A 21,380-nucleotide genomic window follows, 5' to 3' on the forward strand; every position below is an offset into this window, starting at 1 on the left:
AACTTGCAAAGGTAAGAGATAATGTGTTATTAAACGAAGATAAAGATAAGTAAATAACAATCAAACTTGTGAAAGGTAGTAGATAAATTTTCTAGCAAAGGTTCTCATAACTAAATATTTTATTGAAAAGTCCATAAATAACGAAGATATTTGTTAACGCAGGTAATAAAAATATGTATAAGCTTAACAAAAGAGATAAGGAGATAATTTAAAATATATGCAATACAAGATATATGTAAGTTTAAATTGCACTTAAAGGTAAGATATAATAGTATAACTGCAAGTTTTACTCAAAAGATATATTTTTAATATGCATTACTGATTTTCATCGTCACTAGAATCAGTGACATCTAATTTGATATCCCTGACATGAAAATTTCCAAGATCATTTCCATCTAGATCCTTTAAATTGTAGACTAATTTAGACAAAACTTTATTGACAATACAGGGGACAAATTTTGGCGCTAGTTTTGCAGAGAAATCATCGACAGCTTTTGATAGGACAAAATTTTTCTTCCAGACTGGAATAGTGTTTAGTGGATAAGAATGGAGCCCCATAGGAAGGAGGAAAACAGGATGACCCCGAAAATCCTGGAGGAACGAAGTAGACGACACCGTGAGTAAGAGAGGACTAAACGATGGAGAATGGAACAACAGAGAGAGATGGAAACGGTTGAGCAAGGGAATGCAGTGAATACTGTAGAATCCCTAAATATATATATATATATATATATATATATATATATATATATATATATATATATATATAATAAGAGACTGCACAAGAACATATTTAACATAACATCAAATAAATATAATATTGTTTAATTAGCTTTTCTTGAAATGAATGAAACATCTAGGTTGACCCGGATGACCTAGATTACAATAGAAAAAATGTACAGTACTTTGTACAAAATAAGTTTGATAATCTCTTAATCAAACTAAAACTGGATAATGGATTTTGGCGCCTTATCATGATTGGCTGGAGTCAAAGGAATTTGCTGGGATAGTGTGGAGTACGGTTCCGTTAGGGAAAAATTTGATTATTAAACCAGTCGAATCTTGGATAAAAGGGGGGCCTCCAAATTAAGATAAAGGCATCGACATGTATTCGGTCCAAACTGAGACCCTAACGAGATAATGCAAAAATAAGATTTGCGCAGAAACAAGAACTGTAATGACAAATAAAATAATTATAACAACAACTTATCTTTTTTAACAGGCAACTCCATTGCCATTCAACTTATCCACGACCTAGCTCTCCAAACAAACCCTGAGTGCCGTTCGCACAGTTTCGTTTATTTTGCTTGCCCTATCTTCACCCCCAGTAGTTTCTGTCCCCAGTTTTCAAACCCCCTATAATTATACCCTATGTGGTAGGCAAAATATTTCGTTACATACGTTATAAAATATTTTCTATAATTAGGAAATTCAAAAATGTTGTTTATTTTTGTCTCTAAAATTTAATTTTCTTATCAATGTAATGTTGGTCCAACTGATATGGGAAGGGTCATATGGCTCATATGGGTCAAAATGTGCAAAAATTAGAGTAGAGAGATTAGACTTACATTACATTTAAGAACGAACCTGGTGTAACTACGGCTTGACTGCCATAAGATTTTGTGTAGGCGGCGATTTGCTGGTGTTGTTACATGTATAATGTATAAGGCCACTGTTCAGAGTAATAACTCAACTTTCTAATATTGTTGCCGCTTTTTTATTAATAGCATTTAAGTACAAATTTATGCATCTCATTTAATAGATAAACAATATTACTTACTTCCAGTTGCTGTGTTAGCTTTAACAATCAACCGTTCTCCTATGGGATATTCGAAGCCGTGGAATTTTTCTATGGCATATTGCGCCCAATACTCGTTTTTAAACACCACCTCATATTTATTTGATTGGGCCCTGTTTTCGTCATATTGGACCTGGCAATAGTCCATACCTTAAAAAAGAAATACAATTAAAAATATAAATATGATATAGCTACGACTGAGCTATGACTGAGCAACAAATTTCTTAAATTCTGAAGTACACTAGAGATGAATTTTGTTTGTCATTTAGATTTGTGGAGGCTGCAAAAGACTCCACAGATCTAGCAGTATATACGATTCTCGCAAGAACACGTGCGGTTTTTGCCTCAAATTTACAAATAAATAATTAGAACTTTTACTTACTTGGAACAATGTCAAATAATCTCCAAAGTTGGCTTTGGTTCACCGAATAGCTGGCAATTACACTTAAGGAAAAGCAACCATCCTCTTTGAAATCCATCGGGGGAGCTCTATCGTTCCTTGTCAAAGGCGAAAATTCAGGTCTTGCAGTATGTTGTGTAAAGGGATCAGACCTAACACTCTGAAGCTCAGCTCTAGATTTACGTGGTTTCGCAAAAACGGCTTTGTATTTTTTATCACATTCTTCTACTGCATGGGCTGCATCTGAAAACCTACAGAATATGAGTATATATACCAAGGATCATTCGAAAAACTATTGAGATGTATAAACGCCCCGATTGTCAACAAAAAAAAGAGATGGCTCGTTTTAACTGGAATTACCTGTATGTTTTCTAAACGTAGGTAAATTTGGAAAAACTTACTTGTGAAATTTGACATAGGCGAATGGTTTATTTTGTTTAGTTTCCCTGTCCTGAACGATAGAGGCAAACGCTAGTGGACCAAATTGTTTGAAGTGGCTATGGATTTCGTTGTCGTCCGCTGTTTTTGACACCACAATGAACAATCTTTTGAGATCTTCTTCGTCAATATCAGCTTTGGAGTCCTGGCCCGCTTCACGACTAAAAAATAAGTACCAGAATATAGCAAGAATTTAACTTAGACTGGTAGTACAGTATTAGTTTGATCTTAAAGTGATATTGTCGACATATGTACTCCAGTTTCATCAAATCTATTATATAAAATGAATCCCTATTCCCCTGTCACGCTATAACTTAAAAACGCCTTTACCAATTTCATTCATCTTCATCACAAGTATGTGGCATCGACACATATGATACAACAGTTATTGAAACTTAAACTTACTACATTTGGTATTGAAAGAGTGTAATAAATTGCTGTCAAGTGGCCATTCCGTAGGCATACCTAAATAAGATAATTGATTATTTGAAAACAGGTCCTTTATTCACAAAAAAATCCCACAATGCGCGTATTTTTCAAGACAATTAGGTCTTATTCATAAATAAAACTATTATATAATAGGATGGTAATACTGAGAAGATTTTAATGGAATTTCTGTTCATTTCCTTCTCAGCATTTACTTAATGCTGCCAAGAAATCCACCCGTCATTGAGAAAACATTTTAACTTATGTCTTAGTAAACAAAAAAGTCTATAAAATTATTCTATACAAAGAGTTTTGTAGTGCCTTTTGGGATTCATTACAGTTAAAAATGCCACTAAAAAGTTTTATTTATGTCATAAAAACAAAATAAATTGTACTATATATATTTCAAACATGAGCCATTCATCATCTGCTTGCTTTGTAAATTATAGAAGCCACAAACAGGGCCGGCGATAACTGGACTGCAAGGGATGCACTGCAGACGGGCGCCCCTGTTTGGGGGGAGCCAAAATGAGCTTTTCTTCTGTTAGTGTTATACAAAATAGTAAAATAGAAAAGTAAAATGTTATACAAAACACGCTTATCTTCTGTGTTTGTTATTTTTACATTCCCACACATGTTATATTAGAGAGTAATAGAATTTATTGGTAAATACACTCGCGATCATAAAATCCGGGTCACCTTGAAAATCACCGATATTTCATTTTTAACGAGCTTTATCGTAAATAATAATAACACAAATACAAACTAATGCATGTTTCTGAGAATTGTTGCGGTTTCCTTTGTAACAAAAAATTCCAATAGTGCCAATTTCGCGGTAAAGTGCACACTTCCCAAAATGAACGCTACCTGTAACTCCGCTTGTTTTAAATGTCTTGTTTGTGCTTCGACTTTCTGTTAAAATGCAACGGACAAACGTTTATTATTGCCACCATTAGTGTTTATTAGTGCCATTATTAGTGTTTATTTTTTGACAAAAATGCCTTTGACTGTTGAAACGGCACAAATTGTTGCACTTGTGGAAGACGGTCACACTCAACCGCAAGTCGCAAGAACTGTTGGCGTAAGCCTTTCTACGGTTCAACGAGTGCTTCAAAGCTTTCAGGAGGCAAGTTTGCTAACCAGGCGACCTGGCTCTGGACGAAGAACAACGACCAGGGCACTAGATGACCGTTTCCTTGTGTTTCAGTCTTTACGAAACCGGACCTCAACAGAGGTTATGCATCAGAATCGTCTAGAGGAAGTACGAAATCGCAATTTTAGTGTTGCAACAGTCAGAAGAAGACTTCGTTCTTCTTGACTATTTTCTCGGGTAATGGCTAGAGGACCGCCACTTCGCCGGGTGCCTCGAGTTGCACGACTAGCTTTTGCTCGACAATACGCGCGTTGGGGAATTAACGATTGTAGCAAAGTGTTATTCTCAGATGAATCCAGTTTCTGACTAACTGGATCCGATGGACGTGTAAGAGTTTGGAGGAGAACCGGTGAACGAATTTCACAAGCTTGCATTGCTCCAAGAATGCCATTTGATGGAGACTCGGTCATGGCTTCGGGAGGTATATCTTCCGACTTCCACACAGAATTACTCTTCATCGAAAATGGGTCCCTAACTGCACGAAGGTACATTACGGAGATTCCGGAAGAACATGGTATGCCCAACATGGCAGGGCTTGGAGAAAACGCCGTTTTTATGCAGGACAACGTGCGATCGCACGTTGCCAGGATCAGTATGTAATGCTTGGACGAAGTTGTAATTACGAGGGTAGCCTGGCCAGCTAGGTCTCCGGACCTGAATCCCATCGAACATCTCTGGGACGATTTGAAAAAACGTATTCAAACCCATACACCACCTCCTAACAACGCACAGGAGCTTAAGGATCTGTTAGTGAGTGAGTGGAATAACATACCACAACATGTAATCTGGAGAAAAATTGAAAGTATGCCCCGTCGTCTGCAAGAGGTTATTAGAGCAAGGCGAGGCAATACACAATATTGGTCATTGAAATTTCACTGATTTTTTACCACGTTCTGTATTTTTCATATTTTTTCGTATGTCTGTTTTATCAACAATTTGATTTGTTTTCTGTTTTTTTTTCAATAAAAACAATAAAAAACCATTTTTTTTTCTTTCAAAACAAACATTGATGACAAATAAAAAATACATTAGCCAAAAAAGGTTATTACTGCACCAGAGGCAAAAATATTGAAGAAACTTGAAATTTTCAAGATGACCCGGATTTTATGATCGCGAGTGTATATTATGTTTCAAAAAACAAAGTTGTTTAAAGGTTTTGTGTCAGCATTTGGGAGGGTAAATGCATGATTTGTAGTAAAATAAACATTTTACATAAAATTTATCAGAAGCATTGTTTATTTATTTATTTATTAACGGAATCCATTTACAAAAATTTTAACAAAGTTACACCTTAACCCGGCAACTGTGTTGTGGGGTGAAAATCACCCACATCGTTTATTAGCGCTTGTTAAAATAGGCTCCACAAGTACTTACCTTCATGCAAAAAATTTCAATTATATGGTGAAACTATCTGTATAGATACTGTGAATACCAAATAAATAAGTGTAACTTTCAAAATTCCTATTTCGTCTTTGAAAATTAGAGTGATAGCGACTTTATTTAATAATTGTTTAAGAGTTATTTATTAACTAGTAAAAACACTTACTTATGTGCAATCATTACTTTTAGAGGTCTTCCACCTAAATTGGTGCCTCTCATCTCTTCAAGTGCCAGAGCTGCATCGTAAGTTTTATAATATTTTACGTAAAATATTCCTGAAATGTATTAAAACATGTGTTAGCTATAGTTTTATTTAGTAGTGGTCATTATAATACCATCCATAAGCAAAAAGAGAAGAATGGTCATAAAACAATTCAAAATTTGATAAAGAAATAGATAAATGAAATGGAAAGCACAGAAACAAGTGCGTATATTAAAATGAAGTGTCTCAATTCATGTCCATTGTCATTTAAGTGCTGTTCATTTGCAGTTTTGTGGACTGCTTGTGGAATAGATATGTCCCCTATACTGTGTCACAATTTTTCTGTGAGGTCAGCCAGAAACAAATAATTTAAGTCATTGGTCATCTAATCTTGTAGAACAAGAGAATCTGCAGGAAGAATTAGTAGCTCAGAAGATTTTTTGGAAGCTGTGAGTTTGCTGTGGGAAATATTAAAAAAGGAGATCAAAAAAGATGCAATCATCTGTAATTTTGGGTTTTATTTGGAGTCAGCTTTGAGAAGGCCTTTGAATAAAAGACTGTTTTCTGTAAGTGTCAACAGCAATCTCGAGCTGCAAAGGAACATGATTGACAATACAGTTGTTCAGTTATATAAGGACAATTCAAAGTGGCTTCAGATGAATCATATTTCACCTCTGAGATACTTAAGTCACTATTAATGAATCCCCTTTATGTACACCAAATATTTTGTCTTAAGATATTTTGAGGGTTGGTGTGAATTTTGAGAAGTAAATTACTTACATATGTGTTTAATATTAGGATGTTCTTTACTAAAGGCACAGTGTGCTCAGACATGCGAGATTGTACCACTGTTAGCTTATGTCAAATATTTTCATTGGAATATTACAATTTCCTCTGCATTTGGGGTAAATAAATTCACCCAGCATTAATTTTTTTATTTAACGAAACTTACACTTCTGTCTTTAGAAAAAAATTAACTGTAATCTTTCATCCAATAGATATGTACCTAACCTAAACTAACACTAGCACCCCCTTGTCATACCACTGCTGAGTAAAGAAAAAAATTAAGAGTAAATGACACCCTAATATTCTTTTATAAATATACAAATTACCTCTAAAGAAAATATATATTATTACATACCTTTATAGTCGCCAGAATTTCTGTCTTTTACAGCCCACACATCCTTAATGTCACCGAACTTACCAAAAACACTTTTGATATCATCTTCCCTTAAATCTCTTGATCCCACTACAAACAGTCTTGAGTAGGGAGCATCATCTTCATCAGCAAATCTTCTGTCACTCATGTTTAACGCAGTATAGCTACAATAAAAAAGGGTAAGTACCAACTTTTTTTTTTGGATGTATTAGACAAATCATTATTATTTTAAAAAATAAGTGGAATAAAAAATAAAAATAATTTAGTTCCTACAGACAAAACATTGAAAACATGTCTAGCCAAAGGTTTAATAAGTACAAGGATAAAGGATGAAATCTCTAAAATTTACAGGATTTTAAAGCACTTTTTACTCAAACAGAAGAAGCAAAATATAGTTAAATTGACAGTATTATTGGGAATATTGAGTAAAGTGGTATAAAATCATTATTGCAGAAGCTATTAATAAAGAAATTTTAGGAAATATAAAAAAGATTATTTAAGAATAATTGTGTAGGCCAGTGAGTGTATAATTTGGTAAAACGGCCAAAGTTGTTATAACCTCTAACCAAAGAACATAGACGCATGTCTATATCCTTTGCTCTAACTTTGGTCTTTTTAACACAATTCTTAAATAATCTTTTTTGGAAAACAATGGCATATAAACACAATTTGTAATAATTGATACTTGAGACATGCCACAAACAACAAACAAGAAAACTGTTTCAGAACATTAACATAAACGTCATAGACTATACTAAAATCTTATATACTATAAAACTGGACCGTTATATTGTATCCACACCTTTCCCTATAAAATAATATTTTTTAATTACCTTTTAAAAGTAGAAAATTAATTTGGCCGCCTTCTACGTCACCGCCTGTCATATACAGTACAGCTACAGATTGCCGATATGCCGATATCAGCCAGCCGATATGCCGATTGCCACGCACCCTGGCACCAAATAATGCGCCAATCGTCGTTTTACTTTTTACCATACGACTACGACTGGCACTGCTATATAGAAGTGTGCTGTGGTGGAGCGTCAAACAACTTCCCTACCAGTGGTCTGTGTTTGTGTTTTCTGTGAACCCAGTTGTTTTTGTTTGACAAATCTGTGATTGGTTGATAAAATAGAAACCAAACCAAAAAATTTAAATATAATATTCTATAATAATGAAATATCGTATTTTCATGTAAAAATGCACACTAGCCAAACAATAAAGCTAATAAATATTGAGGAGATGTGTAGACTGTGTGCCAATAAACACGAAAACTTAACTGGAATATACACATCTGAAAATAATGATTTGGCTGCGAAAATTAATTTTTATTTGCCAATAAAAGTAGATAAAGCCGATAAATTACCCCTTAATTGTTGCCGAAAATGTGTCTCGGCAGTTATTGCTTGGCACGATTTCTATCTAACTTGTTTAGAGTCTGATAAAACATTTAGAAACTATCAAATTTGTAATGAAGAGTTGATTTCTAAGGAAGTCGATAGCGAAATATATAGGTAATTATATATTGTATTATTTTTATTCGTGAGTATGCCATTGGTGTCTTAATTATAAATAAAATCTGTACATTATATTTGCCTATAGATATATAGTTTTCATTATATTTCTAGCTAAAATTGTCAAGGGTAGGAGTATACTTAGTATCTAAAGACACTTCCAACCAAATAGCCTATTTTAGCTTTTTTACTGTTTGCGTCTTGTTTGAAAAAAGAAACCAAAATTTCTAATATAATTTCCATTTTTGTCGATATTAAATGTAGTTCTCTCGTTTATTTTACATTTTGTATATTAATTGTGTGGCCTTTCAGTTCTTGGAAATGTGGTGTTACTTCTAGACCTCTACTAGTAACATTGATAATAAAACAATACTCTCAGAGAGCAAATATCATTGTTCTCATTGTTCTTTCCATATATTCTTTGATCTTTGTGATCAATTGTGAGAACTTGTACTCTTGAATTAAAATTTTACTTGAAAAATTATTAATTCACCATAAATGTTTAATTTTTAGCGCAGAATGTTCACAAACAAATGAAAAATACTTTGAGTCTGATCTTTTTGACAAAAACAATGCGTTGAGTAGTGATGAAGATGAGTCCGAAGAAATAAAAACTACTGATAATGATAATACAAACATAGATTATCTCCAAGTTGTAGATTTATCAGCTAAGAGTTGTATATTGTGTCAATTGAGCTTTTCAACAAGGACACAACTAAAAAATCATGTGTTAGAAGTTCATAATATAAAACAAACAAAACTGCGAAGAAAAAAGGTAGAACTTAATGCTATATTTGCTTGTACTGTTTGCAAAAGAAGTTTCACAAGAAAGTTTGATATGCAGAGACACATGTTAAAGAAGCATCCTGAAAGTAAGAGAATAGTTTGTTTATTTTAATAAAAAGATTTTTATACTCGGCACATATTTTGGTAAGAATGTGCAAATATTTAGGTATTTGTAGTTCAATTATTTAAACAATAAAATATCTGATTATCAGATAAAATTACTAATTAATTTAAAGAAATACTTTGTCATTCTTTTCAATATTTTATTTTTATAAAATCTTATTTTTTAGCCTCTGTGGAGCCATCAATTAGATCCAAGAATTCTGAATTATTGAAAAAATGTAAAGTGGTAGACTCAGAGCTAAGTTATTATGAATGCGATGTTTGCCACACCAAATACAAATCAAGTTCGAGTTTTGTTCTACACTACAACATTCATATAAACAAGAAATTACATTGTTGCCACCTATGTGGGAAGAACTTCCAAAGAGGCGCGCATTTAAAACGACACGTAGATCGTTTACACTACGGCATTCGAAGGTACTCTTGTGACTATTGTGACCAGACGTTTACCAGCAAAACCACCAAGGATGAACACTTAAATACTCACACCAATTCGAGACCTTATATGTGTGACACTTGCGGCAAATCCTTTAGGCAATCATCCTCACTGTATGTTCATAAAATGTTTCATAAAGATATCTTTCCCTTTTCCTGTAATGTGTGTGAGAAGAAATTTCGAAGAATGGGGGAACTAAAGAAACACAAGTTCATACATACAGGGGAAAGGCAGTATAGTTGTGAGGTTTGTAAGAGACCGTTTAGATTAAAACAAGATTTAAAACGGCACATGAAGACTCATGCTGCTGCTAAGGCTGTAGCTGTTGCTGAATGAAGGAACTATGGAATTCTGAGCTGGAATATAATCAAAAGGTGATTCTTCGTTTAGTTAGCTGGGAATGTCCTGATCTATTTTCATTGTTTTTGGTGTTCCAAGTACACTATGGATCTACTGAATTTTAACAGTGGTATAAATGTATAAATTTGTTGTTAAGTCGATCATATTTATAATAAAATCTTGTGAAATATCTTTGTCTAAAATTCGTGAAGGTTTTTATACATAAAAATGTAAACACAATAATTAATTGTAGTAAAAACCATAGTGTTGATTAAAGTGAATTACATGAACACATTTGAGTTTTAATTTTGAATAAAATGAAAATTTTTATTTATTCAAAAATAAAATTTTATTTTATTTTTGAATAAAAGTTAAAAGAATGACAGCGTAAGGGTGAATCCGATCTCATTTTAAAATATGTTAATAGTTTGCCAAAGTTAATACGAAAAAACTAAACATATATACCAGGTTCAAAGCCCCCTCAGTCCAGTGGCAGCTTTTGGGGGTAGGCAGGATAGGCCGGGCCTACCTGTTCACGCCTCTATCCAATTTAAGTTTATTTTATACATTTTTACAACCCGGCAACATAGTAGCGTAGGAAGATATATTATGCCATATGTGAAGATAAGGCGAGTCCCTTAAGGCACCCCAAAGACGACAGACAGCACTCAAATACGAGACGCGATCGGTGATATAGCATTCAGAGCGAGCGGACATAATACTTAATAAGCGTTTATATATTCATGTATTGTGTAATTCAAAATAAAGTCAGTTTTGTTTTCGCACGGAGTTTGATTATTAACCAGCGGCACAAGCGAAGTGCATATCAAGCAAATCCTTGGTCCTTCGAGCCGGTTCATCAAATTTTTGTGTTGAAACAGTGTAAATTCACCGAATTCCGAACTCATATTTGTGTCATCAAATTAGCGGGCGAGATAGTGCATTCATAGTGGCCCGAGCGCGTTATAGACTGTCGAACGTTATTCTTAAGACAGTTACATAATTGGACAACTGTGGGTTTAAAATCTGTGAAGACCTATTATACGAGTTGAGACGAACATCCTTGGCGCCAGGAGGCTAGAGCTGTTCTTCTTCTTAAAGTGCCTATCCGTTCCGGACGTTGGCGATCATCACGGCTATCTTCACTTTGCTTATTGCAGCGCGGAACAGTTCAGTGGTAGTCGTGTTATACCACTTTCGCAAATTTTGAAGCCAGGAAATGCGTCTTCTTCCCGGTCCTCTCTTACCATTTACTTTCCCTTGGAGAATAGAGCTGTTAGAATAAATATACAAATATTTTGGTGAGCATATCCATTTCACATTTCCTTTTATTTATCAGTCTTTGTACCTTTATTCTGCACATGTGATAATTCTGAGAACGTTAGGGTCGAATATCAAGCGATTTATAATCTGTTTCTGTTTACTGTTTAATTCATTATAAAATTATGGAGAATTTAAAGCGAAAAAGGGGCGGTTTTAAATGCAAACTCACAATATTTTCGAAATTTATATTAGCGTTAAATGATAAAATAACTAAGGGTGAAACGATTTCAGATTTAGAAGTATTACAGGCTATTGAAATGGTAAATAATATAGAACATTTACGGGGCGAATTCGATGAGGTTCAGGGGCAAATAGAAAATACGGTTCAATTTGAATTATTAGAGGATGAATATACGGAGCGCGAAGAATTCTATAACAAATATTATTCACAATTAGCGGTAGCGCGAAAAATCATTCGCGATAATCAACAAGTAGCTTGTATAGAAAGCGATAAAGCAAGTGAGCGCTCTAAGAATTCATATACAGGGCATTGTATTGAGCTTAAACCTATCGAGTTACCAAAATTTGATGGTAATTATAATAATTGGTTAGATTTTGCAGATCTTTTTGAATCTTTAGTTAACAGAAATGAGTACTTAGACAATATAAGGCGTTTTCATTATTTACGAAGTTCATTACAGGGCGGTGCGGCGCAGGTCATACGAACATTAGAGTTTACCGCCGGAAATTATGCAGTTGCGTGGAAATTAATTAGGGAAAGGTACGATAATAAGAGATTATTAATTTCCAATCATATTAATGCCTTATTTAATATAGAGCCAATACATAAAGAGTCATCTAATAGATTGCGGCAATTAGTTGACATTTTTTCGAAGCATTTATACGCGTTAAAGCAGCTAGGACTACCTACTGATTCGTGGGACATACTCCTTATTCGTATTATTTCTTGTAAGTTCGATACATCGACTTTACGCGCATGGGAGAATAGCAAAACACATAATGAAATTCCTAGTTTTGATGATTTTAAAACGTTTTTAAAATCAAGGGCGGACCTCTTAGAATCTCTTGAGGTAAATCAAGCTGAAAAACAAAATACACGGAATATTTCTCAGGCGGGCGCATATTCACGGAATACGAAATATTCACATAACATTCGCGGTCTATATTCATCACAGGGAACTTTAAATAAATCGGATAATACACAGTGTTGCCCTATTTGCAAAAGGGAACACACCATTTATCAATGCGGCGAATTTTCAAAACTTTCATCTAGGGACAGGTTTGATAAAGTAAGACAGGTCAATCTTTGCACGAATTGTCTTAAACCTGGACATTTCTATAAGCGGTGTAGACAATCAACATGCAAGAAATGCGCGTCAAAACACCATACGTTATTGCATCCAGATAGATCAAGCGAACAGAACGCAGCTTTAGTTCATCAACCGGTAGAAAACGCGAGCGATATACGAGCTGCAGATAATATACAAGGTAGTTTAAAAACTACCAATTTGTCAGTTTCGGCAGTGAGCGCTGCAGATCAAACTATACTGTCCACAGTATTAGTTAATATTTTTGACGGCCAAGGTAAGGCATACATAGTGCGAGCTTTGTTAGATTGCGGTTCACAAAGCTCATTCATGACCGAAAATTTATGCGATAAACTTAGATTAAAAACGACAAGCGCGAACATATCAGTCATGGGCATAAATAATATTGCATCTCCCGTTCGATTCAAATGCGAAATAAATATACAGTCGCGTAGCGATATAACTTTTTATACAACTTTAAATTGTTTCGTAATACCAGAAATTACGGGGTGCGTGCCGGCATCTGAAATAAACATTAGCGATTTGCAGATACCTAAACATTTAAAATTAGCGGATAATTATTTTCATAAACCACAAAAGGTCGAATTGTTGATAGGAAGTGATCTATTTTGGCAAATACTGGGCGCAAATAGAATTAGTTTAGGTAAAAATAAACCATTCATGCAAGAAACAATGTTTGGCTGGATCATAGCAGGGCCGTATATCAGCCAAAACAAAGCATCAGAAAAGCGAATAACTAAGTGTAATTTCACAAACACAATCGAAGTTACAGAACAGCTAAGTAAGTTCTGGGAACTTGAAGAGGTTTTCAATGAAAAACCTGCACTCTCGGGCGAAGAAATTGCATGCGAAAAACATTTCGAAGATACGGTGAAACGCGACGCGACAGGCAAATTCATGGTATCATTGCCATTCAAGGAACCGATAAGTTCACTCGGTGATTCATTTTGTCAAGCAAAAAATAGATTTTTTAATCTCGAGCGTAAGTTGAATAAAGATGATCTTAAAACTTTTAATAGCGAATTCAACCAGGAATATAAAGAGTTAGGACATATGAAAGGTTTATGCAGAATTACGGAAGCGGCAACAGACTTTAGGGTAAATACTACATTTTATTTTATGCCACATCATCCAGTAATTAAAGAAAATTCTTTGACGACACGTTTGCGCGTTGTGTTCGATTGTAGTGCGCCAACTACAAACGGCATTTCATTAAATAGTATTCAAATGGCCGGACCAACCTTACAAAATGATTTATCTCCATTTCTTGATGATCAGGGCATCATGAGAGTAGGCGGGCGTTTAAAGCATTCCGAGTTTACGTATGACAAAAAACATCCCATCATTTTAGCGGCAGATCATATAGTTACATCGTTAATATTTAATCATTTTCACAAGGATCTTATGCATGCTGGTCCTCAGCTTTTACTTGCAACTATAAGAGAAACTTTCTGGCCGTTATCAGGAAGAAATTTAGCGCGACGTACCGTACACAAATGTGTAAAATGTTTTAGATTAAAATCTAAATCCATTCAGCCAATAATGGGTGACCTACCTGCCCAGCGTCTCGCAGGTGGCCCACCGTTTATTGTAACAGGTGTAGATTATGCGGGCCCTTTCTTAATTCGCGATAGAAAGGGTCGAGGTTGTAAACTAATAAAGAGTTACATGTGTCTTTTTATTTGTTTTTGTACGAAGGCCATACATTTAGAATTAGTTACAGAACTGTCTAAGGAATCATTTCTGTTGGCCTTTAAAAGATTTATTGCGCGAAGAGGCAAGCCTCAAAAGATGGTCTCCGACAATGGAACCAATTTTATAGCAGCTAGTTCGGAGTTAAAATTGTTAAGAAAATTTTTAGAGCAGCACACTCCCGCGATAAGAGAATCCTTGCTAAAGAATAATATTTCGTGGTCCTTCATACCTCCCTATTCTCCACATTTTGGCGGACTGTGGGAAAGCGGAGTAAGAACAGTTAAGCATCATTTGCATAGGGTTTTGGGAAACGCGCACTTAACGTTCGAGGAATTTTATTCGTTGCTTGTGCAGATTGAAGCTATAATAAATTCCCGACCGATTCATCCTTTATCCTGTGATCCAAATGATCTCTCCCCATTAACTCCTGCACATTTTCTCATCGGAAGACGACTTATTACCAATCCAGATCCAGATTTGCGTCATGTTCCAGTTAATCGGCTCTCAAAATTCCAGCATATTCAGCAGCTTTCTCAGCATATATGGGAACGATGGAACAAAGAATACATCTCCGAACTACAAAAACGCACGAAATGGACTACTACTAACGGTGAAGTTGCGGAAAACACGTTAGTGCTCATAAAGGAGGACAATTTACCTCCATTAAGGTGGAAGTTAGGTCGCGTGATAGAACTTTTACGCGGCAGTGATGGTGTAGCCAGAGTTTTTAGAATAAAGACAGACAATGGTATCATAACTCGTTCTTTTTCCAAGGTGTGTCCGCTACCCGTTTCGGACTAAGTGTAGTTTAAACATTTGAACATTTAGCATTAGCAGACGATTTTGTTGGCAGTGTTTGCCAAGGCGGGGGCCATGTTCACGCCTCTATCCAATTTAAGTTTATTTTATACATTTTTACAACCCGGCAACATAGTAGCGTAGGAAGATATATTATGCCATATGTGAAGATAAGGCGAGTCCCTTAAGGCACCCCAAAGATGACAGACAGCACTCAAATACGAGACGCGATCGGTGATATAGCATTCAGAGCGAGCGGACATAATACTTAATAAGCGTTTATATATTCATGTATTGTGTAATTCAAAATAAAGTCAGTTTTGTTTTCGCACGGAGTTTGATTATTAACCAGCGGCACAAGCGAAGTGCATATCAAGCAAATCCACTACCCAATAATTTTAAGAGCTTTAAAATTGAAAAACATATATTCAAAAATTATGTTAATACGTGTAAATAACTTTTAAATGTACTAAATCACTCAATACATTAGCGTCCGTTAAAACAACTATGTTATTATATTACCACAGAAAGCATCGAATCGTATTCAGGCATTTTTAATATCATTAATAGGCCAGATCGGAACTGGCCGACCCACCTCACATAAGATCCCCGTACAAAAAGCGTTTGAAGTTAAGCAGCTTGCCGGACAACGATTTATATTGTCTTGTTTATGCTTGCTGTTTAGGCACCAGACGATCGGGCCTATGCCGACCATCGTTGTCACTTGTAACGTAAATATCGAATTGTAATATAAATTTTCTTTTAAATTATGATAAAAAAATATGTAAAATAATCTATAATTGTAACGTATTTTTAAACAAACAACACAATTGCAAACAAGTGCACGGTTGCCCAAATAAATTTAAAAAAATTCGTAAAATTCGAAAAAAAAAATCACATTTGCATGATTTCTATATCGCCTGATTGTATGCAACTTATATATGGCAACACTATCGCCGAGCATTAGTTCAATTTTCACTGTTATCTATTATTGTTATTACTAGTTGCAATAGTTGTTTGGCCGATCGAGGTTAATTTTTTAAAATTATTCTTGGAATAGCCAGTTCGTTTTATAACAGATACATAAAAATGAGTTTTTCTGACGCTTTACCAGGTTGCAGTAATAGTAATGTTGATAGTGAGTGTACCGTTGATAGTTCAGATGTACTCTGAATTCAACACACGCCAGGTACGATTCATCTGGTACGGTCTTTAGAAGATTCCCACCCTCAAACAAAAAAAAAAATATGTATTACACACACTGGCGGCTACAGAAATTTTTTTGGGGAGGTCATGGATCTTGAAGGTGATTACTTTTCTCTCATGCAAGGTCACTTTTAGTCTTACCACCAATAGGATAAGTGGGTTTTCATTCAAATATTTTTAAGGGCGGCGGGGGGGGGGGGGGGGGGCATGACCCCATGACTCCTCCCTCTAGGTCCGCCACTGATTACACATAGCTATATGTAATTTGCTAGCTTGGCCTACCCAAAATTTTACCACACCAGCCGCCACTGCCTCAGTCAAGACTTCAAAAGCGCTGATGTATTTTCAGAATGTCAGAGGGTTACGTACAAAACTTCTACTGTTTGAAAATACTTCTTACTCACAATATGATATTTTAGTTTTTAATGAAACATGATAAACAGATGACATAAAGAGCGCCGAACTGCAAATGTTTGACTACGACATATGTAGAAGAGATAGATCCTCAGAAACAAGTACCTTCAAAAGAGGTGGAGGAGTGCTTATAGCTGTCCGGAAAACCATAACCAATGTTCGTTTTTCAGCGACTCAAAATATCGAACATCTGTCTGTCAAGATTGAGATTGGCCACATCGACAAGTTTATCTTTGCAACTGCCTACGTTCCACCACGTAGTATCATTGAGAAGTATGTCGAATTTGCTGAAAATGTAGATAATCTAGCTGAAAAGTATCCATAATATAAGTTATGTATCCTGGGAGATTTTAATCTTCCCAATTGTCAGTGGTCCATTGATGGATTGTCTTCTGTGGCTATTCCATTACCAGGAACCTCACCAAATGAAATCGATTCCATTCAACTCCTCTCATTTTTATGTTCCTTTCATAATCTGTATCAAGTAAACACTGTTAAAAATGAAAACAACTCCTTATTAGATCTAGATCATGGTCCAAGATGAAGAGGTTGAGGTATCTAGAGCTGAAAGTGCCCTACTCCCAGAGGATAGGCATCATTCTCCACTCTCATTTGGGTTTAAATGTGAATCTCAATATTTCAATGAGCCAGGATTAATTGGAGATGGCTTTTATAGAGACTTTCGCTCAATGAGTGTACGGAAAGTAACAAACTTTCACAATTTAACTGGGATGATTTGTTTAAAAATAAAAGTCTGGATGATATATTGATCAACATGCTTTATGATGTAATTTACCTTGCAATTGATATTTTTGTTCCCCTGAAAAAGTATTCAGCAAAAAGTTTCCTGTCTGGTTGTCTCTAGAACTTAAAAAAACATCTCAAAAATCTCAACTACTTGCTGACTATAATGAGTTTTCTTTATTACGAGCTAACAGTAAACAACTGAAAGAACAATGCTATCTTGATTATGTTGCTCTAACTGAATCCTCTCTGAAAGATGTTAAAAATTTCTGGAAATTTTTTAATAGTAAAAAAAACAGGAATAACATTCTTGCTGTTATGCACTATAATAATATTTCTTGCTCTTCTGGCATGGAGATTGCCAATTTATTTGCTAAATACTTTTCTAAAACTTACAGTGACACAGATTTTGATTTGCAGGATGAAACCTTTTTAACAGGAGACATCAACCTATCACAATTTAGCATTTCTATTTCGTCTATATATGAAAAACTTTCCATTTTGGATAGCAAGGGGCCAGGTCCAGATGGTCTTCCACCTTCTTTTCTTACATACTTTGGCTTTTTACTTTCTAGACCTCTTTTTCACATTTTTAACCTGTCATTAAAGACAGGGATGTTCCTGGTCTACTGGAAAACTAGCTTTATTACCCCAATACTAAAATCTGGAGATAATTCTCAAGTGAACAATTATCGGCCTATTAGCATTCTTAGTTGTATTCCCAAAGTTTTTGACAGCCAGCAATTTGGATTTCTCTCTAGCCGCTCCACTGAACTTAATTTATTGACATTTACTGATTTCCTTATAGAATCTCTTTAAGATGGCTTCCAGGTTCATGCTGTATACACAAACTTTATAAAGGCTAGGTAAATCACCAGGGTTTTCAATTGTTTGAGATTAAGGTACTTTCAGGAGTACCACAAGGATCACACCTAGGACCTCTTCTATTCAATACCTATGTTAATGACATTGCCTCCTGTTTCCTCTTTGCTTCTTTCCTAATGTTTGCTGACAATTTAAAATTATACTTGAAAATTGAGAATGATGGTAACTATCAAAAACTACAGTTTGATTTGGATCGGTTGAGCTATTGGTGCGACAGTAATGGAATGGAACTTAATGTCAAAAAGTGTCATTTAATGGTTTTTGGACGGAATAAAACTCCTACAAATCATATCTATACTATTAATGGTTGCCCTTTAGACTCTGTATCTCAGATAAAAGACCTAGGTGGTGTGCTCGATTCCAGCTTATCCTACATCCCCCATATCTCATCTGTTGTTTCAAAATCACTTTAACTTTTAGGATTTATCAAACGTGCTAAAGACTTTCTAAATATCTCACCCATAAAAATTTATGGATATGAATTTTTATCCCATCCATAAAAAATACGGAAAAGAAAAAGAAAACAAAATCTAAATTCTTTTTATACTTTATTTAAATGTAAATAATATTCTATAAATAATAAATATCACAATAAAACTAATATATCCGTGTGGATGTTGTCTGTCGCCCATCGGACGCGTCCCCAGGTGGTGGATAGGGGAACGCCCTAACCAGTCCTAGGACTGGCGGGTAGGTGGGAAATAAAATACCACCCGTGAACCAAAACAGACTGGCATGGCAACCCAACAGAGTCCCTGGCCCTCCAGGTTGGGGGTTAGGCTAGAGGCTAACAACCTCTTCCTGTAAAAATCATATGTTACGGAACCTCAAGGACTATTAGCCGGACGGAACTTACGACGACGACACTGCAAACGAAAAATGGAATTAAGATTAGGAACATGGAACACCCGAACCCTGTACCGAGCTGGAGCACTCGCATCTCTACTAGACATAGTGAACATGTACAGAGTAGATGTTTTGGCACTGCAGGAAATGCGATGGACGGGAACAGGCATTCTTGATAAGAGAACCCACTCCATATATTACAGCTGCAATGAAAACCAACACATAGATGGAGTGGGATTTATAGTAAACCAAAGAACAAAAGGCCTAGTTATTGATTTTAAAGCCTACAGTCAAAGAATGTGCTATTTACGCTTAAAAGGTAAATTCTTTAATTACAGTTTAATTAATGCACATGCCCCGACCGACGACAAACTAGAAGACATTAAAGAACAGTTTTTCGAAGACCTAGAACAAGCCTACAGAAGATGCCCCAAAAATGACATTAAAATAGTGCTAGGTGACATGAATGCAAGAATAGGACGAGAGCATGTTTTTATGCCGACTATAGGAAGGCATAGCCTACACAACATCAGTAGCGATAATGGATTACGACTGATAAACTTAGCAGCAGCACTGAACATGACCGTCGCTAGCACCTATTTTGAACACAAGAATATACACAAGGTAACCTGGACCTCCCCTGATTTAAGAACAACTAGTCAGATTGATCACATCTTAATAGATTCAAGACACGGAACGGACATAATAAACTGCAGAAGTTATAGAGGCGCAAACATAGACTCAGACCATTGTTTAGTGATCTCAACACTAAGGGCTAGAATTTCAAACTCCAACAAAGAAAAAGAAATAAATAGAAAGAAATGGAATGTACAGAAGCTGAGAGATGCAACTGTTGCAAAACAGTACTGGGAAAATGTTACCAATAGGTTAAGGAATCAAAGTCTAGGCGAAGAAGACCAGAGAGATATAGACTCATTCTGGAACAGGATAAGGGAAGATATTGAGTCAGCAGCACAAGATGAAATAGGAACAGAAACTTGTACCCGAAAAAATCACTGGTTTGACGATGAATGCAAAGACGCAACACAGAAAAAAAATGAAGCCTATGCAAAAATGCTTACCCGCCGAACTAGAACAAGTATAGAGAATTACCAGACAAAGAGAAGAGAAGAAAAGAAAATACACAGAATGAAGAAACGAAACCACTTAAAAAAGGAACTTCAATATATAGAAAACCTCAACAGAGAGAAAGAATTCAGAACATTCTATAAGAAAGTTAACATCAACAGAAAAGAATTTAAGGCAAACACAAATCAATGTAGAAGTTTAAATGGCGATCTCTTAACAACAAGAACAGACGTACTAAACCGATGGACGGAATATTTTAACCAGATACTTAATATAGAGGAAGAAGAAAACCCGGAAGACGAAAGCTGCGAGGTAAGCGGAGCAGACGAGAGGGAGGAGGATCCACCAACGATCCTGGAAGTTAAAGACGCTGTAAACAAACTAGCCAGAAACAAATCACCCGGAATAGATAATCTCCCAGCGGAATTATATAAAGAAGGTGGCCACGATATCATAATAGCCCTACAGCAGCTTATAAAAGAAATATGGATACAGAAGTCCCTTCCCAATGATTGGAATATTGGAATACTTTGCACCATACACAAAAAGGGTGATATCTTTGAATGCTCTAACTATCGAGGAATTACGCTCCTAAATGCAGCGTATAAAATATTCTCCAATATACTATGCCATCGTATGGCACCATATGCAGAGCGAATAATAGGACAATACCAGGCTGGTTTCAGAGGTGGTAAATCAACAATTCATCAGATTTCAACCCTAAGACAAATTCTAGAGAAAACACTGGAATACGGTGTAGACACGCACCACATATTTATAGACTACAAGGCAGCCTACGACTCTGTAAATAGAAGAGAATTGTTTAGAGCAATGATAGACCTAGGAGTACCAAATCAGTTGGTAAGTTTAACCAAACTAACCCTTGAAAAAGTTGAATGCAAAGTACGAATCCAGGGGGAACTCTCTGAACCTTTTA

The 21,380-nt window shown here is 35.5% G+C and overlaps 2 protein-coding genes across 3 annotated transcripts in view; one reads left to right on the plus strand and one right to left on the minus strand.

Moving 5' to 3' along the window:
• LOC140443094 (RNA-binding protein 45) overlaps positions 1–7,848 on the minus strand; it is a 134,167-nt gene extending 126,319 nt beyond the window's left edge. For both annotated transcript variants that reach the window (XM_072534160.1, XM_072534159.1), the window contains exons 1-6: positions 7,790–7,848; positions 6,939–7,120; positions 5,762–5,870; positions 2,600–2,797; positions 2,181–2,449; positions 1,781–1,948 (exon numbers count right to left, since the gene is read on the minus strand). In XM_072534160.1, the coding sequence (XP_072390261.1) occupies positions 1,781–1,948; positions 2,181–2,449; positions 2,600–2,797; positions 5,762–5,870; positions 6,939–7,104 (910 nt within the window). In that variant the 5' untranslated portion in view covers positions 7,105–7,120; positions 7,790–7,848. The remainder of the gene's footprint in view (positions 1–1,780; positions 1,949–2,180; positions 2,450–2,599; positions 2,798–5,761; positions 5,871–6,938; positions 7,121–7,789) is intronic.
• A 182-nt stretch (positions 7,849–8,030) lies between these two features.
• LOC140444732 (uncharacterized) lies at positions 8,031–10,446 on the plus strand. The gene is made up of 3 exons (XM_072536496.1): positions 8,031–8,470; positions 8,984–9,342; positions 9,547–10,446. The coding sequence occupies exons 1-3, from the start codon at positions 8,157–8,159 to the stop codon at positions 10,149–10,151; spliced, it is 1,278 nt and encodes a 425-aa protein (XP_072392597.1). The 5' UTR covers positions 8,031–8,156; the 3' UTR covers positions 10,152–10,446.
• The last annotated feature ends 10,934 nt before the right edge of the window (positions 10,447–21,380 follow it).

Source organism: Diabrotica undecimpunctata, chromosome 6, assembly GCF_040954645.1.
Source record: "Diabrotica undecimpunctata isolate CICGRU chromosome 6, icDiaUnde3, whole genome shotgun sequence".
NCBI lineage: Eukaryota > Metazoa > Arthropoda > Insecta > Coleoptera > Chrysomelidae > Diabrotica > Diabrotica undecimpunctata.